Source organism: Diuraphis noxia, unplaced genomic scaffold, assembly GCF_037042655.1.
Source record: "Diuraphis noxia isolate RWA-SAM2 unplaced genomic scaffold, SU_Dnox_SAM2 contig0003, whole genome shotgun sequence".
Taxonomy (NCBI): domain Eukaryota; kingdom Metazoa; phylum Arthropoda; class Insecta; order Hemiptera; family Aphididae; genus Diuraphis; species Diuraphis noxia.
This window is the reverse complement of record NW_028301713.1, coordinates 64773628-64788360: the sequence shown is the minus strand read 5'-3', so window position 1 is coordinate 64788360 and position 14733 is coordinate 64773628. Positions and strand designations below refer to the sequence as shown.

The window sequence follows — 14733 nt, the reverse complement described above, 5'->3', positions numbered from 1 at the left end:
TATCTATTTATAAAATATTTTTAAAATCTAATGGTGTAAAAATATTTTTATTTACTATAAGCCCTAAAGTTACGATCTTTTTAAAAAATGTTGTCTCTTGAGAAAATTTTCTCTTGCCTATCTTTTGTAATTAATTCATACACGAAGAAATTGAGATACTTTGATAATAACTTGCTATTTGCTGTAGGGTATGGATTCATATCATATAAATTGTTATGTATTTTATTTAGTTATATTGTTGTGACTTAATTTTATTCAGGTTAAAATTAACCTAACTTAACGAGTCTAAATCGTTTGAGTCATTAATCATATGTCAATTTTAAGAAATTGTGAGAAGACACGTTAAAAAATGATATTATTAAATCTATATTTATGACAATAGTATAATATAAACTATATCTAACATAGTAACATAATATATGATATTTATTAAATTTTCAGATATTATTTTGCACGTTTTAATAAAAAAAAAAAACAATATTTAAATATAAAACAATATGATATTTCAATGGTTACAAGAAAATTAATGGGAAGGTACAAACTTTTGAGCATACTACTTGTTTCATTAAATATTAGGTAGGTAATCATCATTTTTGAACAAAATGCATTTTTTTAATTATTTTTATTTTTATCTATAATATATGCAGTTGAAAATTATATTATTGCGGCTAAAAATTGTATTTCTTGTTTTGCTTGAAATCTAATCATACATTTTCTGATTTTTTCGAATCTCATTAAAATATATTAAAGCTCTAAGTTTGTAAACCTCGCCAGGCACCACCCATGGGGCGCATTGATAGACTCCTGCCTTCGGATAAAAATGGCTTGGTACAGCTCTGTTTATAAATATCAATGTAGGATACGCTACTATCAAAGTTTTTGAATAATGTAATTCAATTAAATTAAAGTTTACTATGTGTTTAAGATATATATATATATCTTATATCAATGTGGAACATTTAATTCTCTTAAACCTTAAATGGATCTCATTGCAGCAAATATTATTTTAAAATCTCAAGCAGTCATGCTTCTATGCCAGTATGTACACAAATAGATAGGAACCTTTGTTTCAAGTAATAATGAATAAACAGACATTCACTAACAATTCGCGAAGGATGCATCTAAAGAACGCATACAAATAAATTAATTATGAAGTATCAAGAGCTTAAACTTAATTAAATTCTATGATTTTTTTTTCAAATATTTATCGTTAAAATGTCATTATCTAAAAAGCTTTTCATTGAAAAAATACTGTTTTCACCAATAAAAAAATTAGGTATATTTATATAGTTAGGATTTTTCAACTAATAAAATATCATCAACCTATAACCACTGCTACGAAACCAAACTAATTTTGTGAAAACAGTAATAAAAAAAAACACTGACCTGAAAGTACAAAACCATTTTGCAAGCAACAGTGCCCATGAACCATGTTTCTGTGACATCCCATACAACAGTTGGTGGCAAGCAGATTAAAATCACTAAAAAGTCAGCTACCGCCAAGTTAACGATGAAATAGTTCGTTACAGTTCGCATTGTTCGATTCCTAAAAAATATAACGTAAATAATAACAAAAATTCAAAAGAAATTTTAAAAAGACCAATAATTTTGTTTAAATATTATAAGTATAAGAACAATAAAATATTTAGATAATTTATTTTTACCCAAAGCCAATTATTGATTCTAATTATTAAATGTTATAAAAATCAATTTATACAAATATAGAAGAGATAAAAGTTTATTTTTCTTTCTTAAGAACTTTCATTATAAAAGTATCATAGTTCAACAGCAATAGATTAATATAATTATCGTATAAATATAGCTCAATAATTAGATATGTGACAATAGAAGCCGCTTATTAGGAACACTTTGGGACCAAGGTGAAATGTGTCAATTAACCGATTATTTCTAATAATCGATTGGTTTATGCATGTGTTTATATGTTATATAAGGCCGGTCTGTCTCGGTACAATTTGTTTCAATAACGCGATTGTATATTTGTATAAATTATCCGTGTCCCAAATAAGCGGCTTCTACTGTATAACAATACAAAGAACAACATATACTGTTGATACAAATAATAATTATAATATGAAAACTAAATGATCAAAATAACCTATAAGTAACAAGAATGATTAGGGAGTCGATATGGTTAAATTTGAATTACTGAAAACAGTCATTAATGACTTAATTAATGGATACATAATATTTGAGATTTTGCTAATAAGTTTATTTAAACTAACCAAACAATTCGACTGGTGGTTGATTGACCGTGGCATCGGCGTAGGTACGAGTTTTGTTGGAACTGCAGGGGTTCTCAGACTATATGAGTTTAGTAGGTCTAGAAGAGGAAAGTAAATGTCTTTCCACTTTTTTTTTTTAGAAAGAAGCACTGCAGCTTTTTGTAAACTGGACAATGGACATCCTTTATACAATGAGGTATGAGCACCTGCGCTGCAGAGTGCGTATTTAGCCGATAGACAAATCAGATATATTTTAGGGATTTAGGCTCAACTCTTAATAGTCAATAGATAATAAAAATTGGGTTTACAGTTGTTAGATGCAGAAAAATAAAATAAAAATTTGAAAAAACCGTTTCAAAAACTAAAACCGTCTTGAAACAAACAAATTTTTAAAACCTTTTTTGAAATCAAAAATTTGAAAATTTGAAACGGTTTCGAACCCTGGTAAATACTAAACTAGTTTATCATTAATCTTAAATTTGTATTATTATTATTATTAAAATTTCCATAGTTTTTTGTTACCTGAACTTAATGCTAAGGAAATATAATTATAACTTACTTAGATATAACAATATAAATTAGACTGCTACTATATAAAATATATATTTACAAATTAAATTTTACAATTTACTTGTGTACTATTATTTATTAATATTGGTTTAAGTATTAATCTCATAACAAGTGATGTTTTTTAGGGTAATACAATATTCTATGATAATATTATATAATACTCTCATTTGATTTCTGTTAGCCCTATAACTTGTTGTAATTTGGAGATGATATGTGAATTCCTAGTTTGTTTTCTATCCAAAATTACATCAAAATAAGTATTTAGTGTCAGACGACTAATGAAATTTTGTTAAAATAAATTATATAATCAATAACAAACATGCTTAGTACTCATAAAATTAAAATAATATTCAGTATTCATGGCAATAAAAACATATTTTTGAAAACATTATGGAGCGGTTATTGTTAATCATTTGTGTGCAAAATAGAAAATAATGGTTTTGATCGAACTATCTAAATGAACAGTAAGCAGTTTTTATGTAGAAGGTTTACTACGATATATTTTTTTAAATATTGGTTTAATATAAACAAATATGTATGATATACCTATTATTATGTTGTTAATTATTATTATATAATGTGTGTTGTGTTTACTATCTACTTAGTCTATAAATTATAATTTAATTTATGACGAATTGATGTAATTATATACACACAGTTGTCTTAATTTTTTTTTTTTTTATAATCTTTATAGCTTCGGCGACATGGGCCATAGGCTTTATACATAATTTGCATTATACTATTACTTACAACTTACATGTTTTAGGTGACAATTTAATTACAATAATAAGGGCTGTTGACTATATTTATTCTACTTAAATGTATTTATCTATTTAGGTTGTCCTAAGGTGTCTTTATTTTATTAGCCTTCTTTTTGATTAAATTAAAGAATGAATCTATTGAATTATTAAATATTTTAAAATTAGCTTTCTATGTTTTATATATATTAGGGTGGCCCTTATTTATAAGAAAAAAAAATATTAATATTTTTAATATCTTACCCACCAACTTTGTTCATTACTATGAGTAAGTAATTTATGTTAAATATGGTCATGATTACTCAACCCCTTCACGTGCCACAAAAGGATTGAAAAATTTCGAAATAGGGTTGATTCGTCAATTCTTAAGTTTAATTTAAAAATATCGTTTAAAAATAAAATAAAAAATTTAATCATTATATAAGTTTAAATTGCAAAATTGGATTGGAATAAGAATAACCATTTTACTTCAATAGTAGAATTTATATGCTATTTAGATATATATATTATATTATATTATATTATATTAAATTATATATATATAAATATACATAAAACATAGCAAACTAATTTTAAAGTATAAATACAACACCTGTAAAAAATTCAATAAATACATTCTTTAATTTAAATTCGACATAATTTAATCAAGAAGAAGGTAAATAAAATAAAGACAACTGGGAATATGCATACATAATTTAATAGTTCTTGACAGTCTATACCAGTGGTGGCCAGCGAGAAAAGACTTGCGAGCCACCAAATATATTAATAAATATGGAAGAGCCAGAATGTAAAAAAAAAAAAAAAAGGTCATATTATTATATAATTTTTATATATATATTTATATATATGATATTGTATTATTGTATTATTGTATTATTATTTTTTTTTTAATGTTATGATAAGATGCGAGCCGCAAAAGTCTATGACGCGAGCCGCAGTTTGGCCACCCCTGGTCTATACCCTTACAATTAAAATAAATTATATTACAATTTTGGTTACGTTTTTTTTTTTCAATATCCTAGACATTTCAATTCAATTGAATATAATCATATTATAACATTATAATTTTTTTCTTTCTGAAATATTATGACGTGTCTTACCTGTAGACAGCCACGCAAACTAAAGCGTTTCCAATAAGTCCAACCACGAAAACCATTGAGTGCATGACAATAAATACCCATTCAGATTTTTGAGGTGTAATGTAATCGACAAGGTAATTGTGATATTCCTCATCAGTATAGTTTGCCATTTCGTCATACTCGGTGACGTTTTCCGCCACGAACGATGGCACAGTTGAATCCCGTCGAGTTGTCACGTTTACGTGTCCTTTGGCCACGCTTGTCGTCGAAAAAGCGATCATTATAATCAACGTCCATCTCACCAACATTATGTCTGAATCATGCTATATAACATACAGATGAATTTACTGGTTAATTGTTTATTAAGTATATCAACTCATATGATCCCAAACTATAAAATAAAGTGATTCGTTTAAAGAATTACCAAACATAACACAAATATACAATAAGCAAAGATGAATATTAACGTGATATGTAACGATAAAGAACAAAATACAATTGTTGGTCAAAATAAATTTTAAAGAAAAGTTTATCACTTATTTTTTACAACTTTTCATTAAACGTCCAAGTAGAAAACTTGCATTTCAAAGCAATCCGATAAACTAGTCTCTGGGAAATAATTTTAAAAAGTAAAATAAATATATTATAAGTAAATTACCTTGTGTGTACCTATAGTGTATTCAAATAAATTATATACATTTATTTTTTATTTTTTAAAATAAGAATTTTTATTTTAAATTTAATATTTGGTAATCAAATATTTATTAATATGACTTTGTATATTTATTTATACATGTAATAAATCTTGTATGGCATTAAGATTAAATGTCAATAGTGTGGGTTATATCACAAAGTAAGAAAATTCAATTATATCAAATTTAAGTGATAATTTCATAAAAAAATTATCATTTCATAAAATATTTTCATACTTCACAAAGTATTTAAAAAAATATTTCCACTAGATGAAAAAATAGATCTCAAGCAGTAACTACGATTTATACATATAGTATATTATACACTCTTATTTATTTGTTTCCACGAGTGGTTTAAATAATTTATAATATAAATTTTGTATTGGCAACAATATTATATCATTAAATGTACACTCATTCACATTTGTATGATACGACTGCTCCCAAAGTACAGGTTAACACAAAATAACATATATATGAATTACATAATTATAATCATAATTAAGTTCTTATATTACATAATTACCTACAAAATTACATACATGTCTCGTAAACTGCGACCGAGTTTGTATCAAGTGTAAAAAAGTGACATTGTAAACTGCGCTGCAGTGTTAAATTGTATAAACGAATAGCTATATTTTTGCAAAAGTAAACTAAATTACTAAAATAAAATTACAATCTCTAATTTATACTTAGTTCATTACAAATATTTTAATATGAATAATTAATAAATTAAAATTGAAAATTAAAACAAACATACCTATATAGTTTTTAAAACTATATAATATTGGGACAAAGAATAACATATTCACCAATCGGAGTTTCCATTTGAATATCTCCTAAATTTACTATAGACATGAAAATATTTGGATGAGTTGTATGAAAGTTAGAACTAAAGTTAGGATGAAATACTCGCATCAATTAATGGTTAAAATTGGCTATAGTGATATTTGAACCCATATTTCATATCGATATCTACCGATTTAAAATTTGAAATTATTTTCAAGAATTTTTTTCGGTACGAAAGGAATTGTTCGGCCATCATGACTTCAATGATTAAAGTGAATACGATAGATACTAGCAGACTTATATTGGATGTAATGATAACCATCATTTATCAAAATCAAATAAATCAATAGAAGTTAATTTATTAGGTAGACACTTAATTTATAAATATTTTCTATAATGTAAGGTTGTACTTCTGTATCCTTCTATATTTACTGTAATTTATGCGCTCATTATTGTTTTAAATTAAAAAAAAAATAGATTAGAATTTGTGAATTGAACAATAAATTAATTAATCATAGCTTTTGGAAGCGATTCCAGAAGATTACTACCTAAAGTAGAAGACAATTCAAATGAATGATATTTTTGAAATTAGGAGATAATTCGAGTAACCTTTTAAAAAAAATAATAATAATAATAATAATATGTATATTAATATCTTATACGAACACTACCTGTGTTATAAAACACTTATCGGAATAAAAAAATAATTTCAGATGGATAGTTTTGTCTGTTTTGAGATGTATCTAATAATAATCAGTATTGCATGCTGCTCAGTGTCCATACAATATTTTGTCTAATTATAATATAAGATAATTTATTGATTCTTGAAAACTTTAAGTTTGGTACATACTTAAATTTTTAGAATCCATCTTTAAATATCCAAATTTTAAACTAAAAATTACAACACAAATCAATTTGCATTAAAAATGTTTAACATACAGCCGTCCATAATTATCAATAACTCAGAATATGTACCTATACAAATAGGTATAGGCCGTTAAATATTATATTGTATTACTCATAGGTAAATGTAATCAAATACATATTTTGAACTAGATAGTTGACATATTATAGGTATATGTCATCTTCATTTAATTTAAATTTTATGTATCTAATATCTATTCACTGAAAATTAAATTTGTCCTGATAAAGAATAAAGAATCTCATTTTCAGAAATAAATTTGTACTAAAATTTAAATTAAACAATTAATATCGATAATTATGTTAGAACATTTTAATAAAACGTTCACTACTTGACATACTTCCACTTAATTTTGTTTACGATAATTTTACCCAAACATTTAATTGACTCAAGTTATTTAAAAGCCATAATTGATATAATTGCGTGAAAAATAAAATAAATTATTAGAATATTAATTGATTTAATATGACGACAAACGTATAACCTATATAATTTAATATATTGTATATTAATACTTTATAATATATAATATGTTAATTGTGCCAGTTATTTAATTCTATTTCTGATCAAATAATGGGAATTTATAAAACGTACATTGTTAAAGGCTAAGCTACAGTTCTATAATTGATCTTAAAACGTTTAAATATTATGAAAATCAAATATTTACACAATTATATAATTTTTGTACAGTAAATCTTTGAAATTCTAAAAGGGTTCATTATAAGTTTTAAACCATTTACTTACCTAATATTTTTAGCAACCCGGGTAATTATTGATAAATTTATTCGACAATAGGTACCATGGGCGCAACTAGGGTGGGGGGGCTTGGGAGTGCTTAGCACTCCCAAAATCAAAATTAGCACTCCCAAATTTTCTGTACCGATTTTTTACATTATCGGTGACAGTAACACTTCTGATTTTAAAACAAGGGGTTTTAGCACTCCCATAAATTTTACCCTAGTTGCGCCCATGATAGGTACCCTGTCATACCCAGTATAGAAACTAAATCTAATAATCTTTTTAAGCTATATTGATGTTTGATTATTTTTTTCGTGTTATCTATGACACTACAGGAACTGCTTGCGAATCACGCTGACAGCGTCGCCATCGTTTATTAGCAAAAAAAAAAAAAAAAATGAATATTATGTAATACTACAGTACAAATGTTTGTTATTTAAATGTGCAGTTTTTTTTTTTTTTTTGCTTTATTAATATATACACAATTTGCACCTCATGGGTACAATAAGAGTATTAGCTAAGACAAATAAAAATACATGAATAAGCTTGATGGAAGCAGCCACCCAGTGATGACACTTATAAATTGAGGTTACAGATTAATTTATATATATATTATACATATTATATATGATTTTGTTTATTTGTTTTTTTTTTTATATTATAATATTAAGTTAGCATATTATCTCTACACCAGTTGCGTTTTAAACGCCTTGGAGGATTACCCGGAATAACATTTGCTGAAAGAGCTTTGATTAAAGGATTAGAATGAGTTGCAAACCGATTATGGAATCTTTTATAATAAGTGACTGCTTCTTCTTTTACAGTTTTGATTTTCAGGTCTGTGTGAAGAGTATGATTAGAAACATAAGATGGGAAAGTTCGTTAATTTTCTTAATGCAGTATTTTAAAAAGCATGAATACGATTTGTATTTGATTTTTTGTATTTCCCCACTGTTGGAGACCATAGGTCCAAATGGGTTTGATGAGGAATTTATACATTAGTAGTTTTATATTAAGGTTGGTGTGTTTGTTATTGACTAGTAAAGATTTAAGCATATGAAGTCCCAGATTTAGTTGAAGTCTTTACACATGTATATTGGGCCCATGTTAGTCTGCGGTCAAGGGTTAAGCCAAGATATTTAACTGTTGGAGTAGACGTAATTTGAATGCTATAGAAGTATAGAGAGTGACTGGCGGACAGTGTACTAGCTTAAGAGTAAAAGTTGTGTGATTAGATTTGGTTTTATTTACCTTAATCCTCCAATTTTTATACTAGGTTTCCATAAGGGAAAGATTATTTTGTAGATTAAGCGATGTTACATTATCGGGGTTTTCATTTATATAGATATGATAAGTTTGTCATCTGAAAAGTCTACCACAATGGTGTTGGCGGAGGTTGGTTGATCAGAAGCATATAAGTTATATAGCATTGGGGAAAGGATGCCTCCCTATAGAACACCAGCTCTAAATGTGTCAGTTTAACTGTATTTTAGTAACTCTTACAATATATTTTTTAATTATGTACACTATTCTTGCCAAAATTTATACATTTTTTATCATCCTCATAAACTGAGTTAAGAACATGAGTAAATCAAATTTACTTTGCACTATAAGCTGAATTTATTTATTTCAAATTACAAGCAAGATATTAAAATATCTGTATTAAAATATATATATTTATGTATATATAAATAGGTATTAAAATGGGGAATCGTAAGTTCCTACACTAAAAAAAAAAGTATGTATGTTAGTTCCTTCACGGTGGAAGGATATTAGATTGATAACTTATAAATTATATATAATAATATACGCAGTGTAGGAACTTACATTATGTACCTTTTTTTTTTCATCGTGTAGGAACTTACATTTGTCCATTAAAATATCTTGCTCTTTATTCGCATAACTACTTTAAATATATCGATGACAAATTATTAGTCCCATCGAACACCTTTTAGTTTCAGAAAAAAGAAATTCAATTTATGTTTGTAGGTACTGTAAGTACTATTTAATTCAGTGTTTTTTAATTTAAAATTTTATTACAGATCACTTGGACTCGCTGACTAACTCGTATGGAGGCAAAAAAATGTGTTACTATTTATTAGTTATATATATATAACACATAATTCATTAAAAATTTAAGTATTAAAATTGAGCTCAAAATTTTAAATCAAAGACATTATTCTATAACTAAAAATAAATAACTATTAACATAGAAAACTTTTTTGATAATTGGTATAATTTCTCATATTGAACAAAGCTAAGTTTTTTTTTTTTTAATCATATAATCGCTTGTTTTCTTTTTGAGAAATAATGTTTGAAAAATTAAATTATCTAGATCGGAGATGATTATAGATGGCATTTTAAAAATGAAATTTTTTTCTACAGGTAGTTTTCAGAGTGTTATTAAGTATAGAGTATGGACTATAACTATTAATATTATATTACTACTTCGACTACTGTTCAAAAATAATGAAGAAACATAAAAAAATCTTGATTTTTATCCACCTTCACACTCAGTGGCGGGCGGCGGTTATCATATATCTCATGTGTAACGGCTGATAGATACATATACTTTACACTGAAGAAGTGTTCGAGTACCGGGTGAGTAAGTATCTAAAATGATTTTATTAATTTCAAAATACATCGTAAATAGATAATATCTGCCACTACGGTCACACTTATATACTTAATTACTCATCTTGTTTCTTTTACAAAACCAAATGCGAAAGTTTAAAATTCAACACACAATGTTCAATAAATTTCAAAAAACGAAGTAGTGTAAAAACCAATATAATCAAGATATCAGCGATGTGATTTTTGAATGACAATTTTTATATGAAATTAAAACACAAAAAAAAAAAATAACAAAAGAAAAGTAATAAAAAATTAAATAGGTAGGCGCGTGAGTGTATATTTAACACGTAACTAAAAATATTCATAAATTAAACTTTTATTTATTTAAAAGAAATTCAGATAATATTATATATTTAAGTTAAAAATAAAATCAAACTATATTTTGAGTATTATACTTATTATATTAAAAAGACTGAAGCAATAATTTTATTTGGTCATTTTGGAGGTGTTTTTACTTCTTATCTATATCTTATATTATATAAATTCATAGGCAATTTTTAGCCATTATCTTAAAAGAAGTTTTGTGGTTCCTAAAATATTTTTTATTTTTAAGATTAGGTGTTGGATATTGATAGTTATATTATATCTACGTTTTATAGTAAACTACAGTTGTATCATTAATACTTGTGATAAAACCGACTTTAAATTAAAAAATATAAAACAATATTGTATAATATCTAATGCTGTTATCAATATAATATATAGAAGGTATTACATGTGGTAATAACACTATAGCACTCTGCCAATCAGTTGGGCTATCTACCTGCATATTTGAACAAAGCTTTTCCGCAAAGAAGCGTATATTCGTATTAATAAGGCTAAGAATTGCATAGATTTAAAATCAATTCAACTAACTTCGTTCATCCCCATTCCTAAATATTAAAAAAAAAAATTTGTTGTATTGATAATAAAGACATTATTTTAAAAATGTACTGAAAATACTTAATAAGGCAATAATGCAATACAGTCATGTGACATTGTTGGTACTCATAATAATTATTTTTTTATAGATTAATAATTTAGTTTATATATTTTTTTAAATCTCGTATTATATCAAAATATAATACATGTAACTAAATAAATCTTAGTTTAACCATATTTAATTAAATTATAATATGTATCTGTTTTAATATAATAAATAAAAAAGAATACCTATAATACAAAATAATGTTATTTTTTGTAGATAATTAACAGCCCCTCCTCAATATCGTATACTTACTTACTTGGTTAAGTTAACCTAACTTCTAATTAGCCCCTCATACAATACTTACATTGCATAGGCACAGAATGGGGTGGAAATAGGGGAATAGTATTTTGCGCCTATTTTATTACTTGTAATTTACGCCACGCAGAAAACGATATGGAATATTATGTAATCTGCGCCACAATTTCAACTTTAATTGTTAGAATTTACCATCAGATAAATTGATAAATATGCTGATATTATATCGCATCGGAAATACGATTATACATTAATACCAACGCGTGCCAGATATAATATTGTTGTGTTCTAGTTATAATAAGTAGATGCGAGATAGATTACGTCTAATTGGTTATCTTTTGTATAACAATATGTAATTTTTTTTTATGATAATTATTGTATTATGACAACTGATTGTTATATATTTTTTTTAAATATATAAAAAAATACATAACATAGGTACGTATTCTGATATACTTTTGTTTGTAATTATTTAATCTGTAAAAAATAATTGTTTAGTCATTTGAAAGTGGTGAAAATTACAATTTAATTATAACGGCAGATTACAAACTTAAACAGTGACACAAATTACATAAATATATATATTTTTTTTTTTTGGGGGGGGGAGGGTTGCTTTTGGTGCAAATTTCATACGTCCAGAATCGATAATTAAAAAAAAAATATGTTAATTAATCAAAATAAAAAATTATGTCAATAATGGTGATAATTATTATCGTTTTAAATTTTAATCAGTCACATCACAATTCAACTTTCGGTGTTTCGGATAACAAATTTATTTGAATTGCACTTCTTCGATTACACTTTTCTAAATATTTTTTTTTTTCTTAAATTATGTCTATGCGGCTAGTATACACAGCTATTTATACATTCGTTGGTTTTCGATAGACGATTGATAAGAAAATAGAGTAATTTCTTTGTGGTTTTTTGTATTTTGAACGTGAAAGTAAAGAACTTACTTTTACTTATTTTTTTTTTTTTTAGGAACTGTTGGAGGGACCTCAGTATTTTATCTCCGATTAATGTATAATGCAAATTATTTACCTACCTATTAAATGTAATTTACTTCAATAATATCAAATTGATGGGTAGTTATGTACGTAATTTTGTTTATTTATTAATTTTACGAGCTGGGCCCTTTTGACAATAAACATAAGTGTTATATTACAGAACACGTTAGAAAAAATAATTATTAACAGAAAATAATAGTACTATACAATTGCAATGGGACTTAAATTAATGCTATTTTACTATCACAGTCCTTATAGATTTAAAACAATAAGAGATTTATATGAAATACGAATATATCTATACTTCTAAACCTATAATAAAATTTTAAGTTATTGAGCATTACATAAACAATATTCATATTACAATAATAATATATAACTGATTTTAATTCAAATATCTAGCATAAATAATTGACAATAAAATATATTCAAAAGAATATGCAACCATAAGAATACTAAATATTTAATAATAACAAATGCATAATATAACATAAATTAACTATATTATTAAGTAAGAATAAAATTCACATACCAAAACGTTTCTAATAAAATATACTTGATTTGGATTGCCAAAAAGTAATTATTTTTTCAAACGAATCTCCAAATTAATTACTAGTCTTTAAATCAAAAACACTCACACATTAAAAAACTCATCAATTTTATTTATTTTATTGTTATATATATGACTCTTTATATTTTCAACACAGGTATGCTTCAAAAGAAAGTCAATCTATTTATTTATAATTATTTTATGTATAGGTATTATTTTTTATATATATATATACATATATAATTTTAGAAGAAATACGTAAAATATAAATTATAAGTTATATAATATGATGTATGCATAAAATATTGAATTAAATCAGTTTAACTTATGTCTCATGCTATGTAGAATGTTGACAGAAGTAAAAATAAATAAATATTATCTTCCCTTACCGTGTGTGAACAGGTTGATCTGATATCCATTAGGCGAGCAGCTAATGAAAAACAATCAACACAATATTTCGACTGACATCGTAATGAGTGCTAGAAGTCTGAATGAAAATAAATTTCGAACCACACGACGATTAGCACCAGTAGTATTTGGAAAACAAACATGAAATCACGGATATACCGACACAACGACGGTAGTCGCACGCGCGCCGGCAACGTACGAATGCGCTTTTACGCGGCAACGTGTATGATCTCCGAAGATTTTCGAACAGGCCGTCGTCGTTTTTGTTTACTTCCATCCGCCACGGCACCGCGCCCGAAACTGCTCAGGCGCGCGCATTCTACGTACGCCAATCGCTTTTTTAAATCTGTTTCGTTAAGTATAAAATATGTAAAATGATTAATGAACAATGATTGATAATAAAGTTTGGTGAAAAAACTTATCAGATATAGGTAGGCAGGTATCGTGACACGCCATGATAATAATATTATTACTCGTATTTTGTAAGTGCGAATAAATATAACGATTATGACGATAATAAATGACGTCGGATTAAAGTTATTATAAGTTAACAACAACAATTTTGACATGTACATAATTATAAGACACAAAATGTCCAAAAATTTACATATTTATTTTGTATATTAAAATTAACAACATTTTTTTTCTCTTTCTTTCTAATTATAAAAATTAATCCAACGCTAATGGCCCATAGTTGTCGAAGCGGAAACTCTTTGTAAATTTCAAGACCAATAAAAAAAAAAAAAATGACGTTGGGTGCTTTTGTACCTTACGCAATAATAATCGCGACAAAAATACTGATATGTGAACCAAACCGCGGGAAATAGCTGGTGTAATATAGTGCGTGTATACATTTTAGGTTTTATAAAACAATAATGATTTCAATATTCAGATCGCGAATTATTACAGTTGATAGGTATAGTAAGTACACAACAAATAAAAGTGCACAGGTAAATACATTGTAAACAGCAATTTAATATTTTCTACGCAGGATTAATACACACAATAGATAACAATATATTAATTCCTGCCAAATAAAATAGTAGGTATGTAATAGAATTGTATCATTTATTTATAACCGTAAGAAACAAATTATACATGGTATACCAGATACCTACCTA

At 25.9% G+C, this 14733-nt stretch overlaps 1 protein-coding gene across 1 annotated transcript in view; it reads right to left on the bottom strand.

The window, feature by feature from the left end:
* The window catches only part of LOC107163072 (orexin receptor type 2-like), a 161829-nt gene extending 147932 nt beyond the window's left edge, over positions 1 to 13897 (bottom strand). Inside the window, exons 1-3 of the mRNA XM_089223806.1 lie at positions 13594 to 13897; positions 4672 to 4973; positions 1387 to 1546 (exon numbers count right to left, since the gene is read on the bottom strand). Of these exons, the coding sequence (XP_089079932.1) occupies positions 1387 to 1546; positions 4672 to 4973; positions 13594 to 13623 (492 nt within the window). The 5' untranslated portion in view covers positions 13624 to 13897. The remainder of the gene's footprint in view (positions 1 to 1386; positions 1547 to 4671; positions 4974 to 13593) is intronic.
* Between the last annotated feature and the right edge of the window lie 836 nt (positions 13898 to 14733).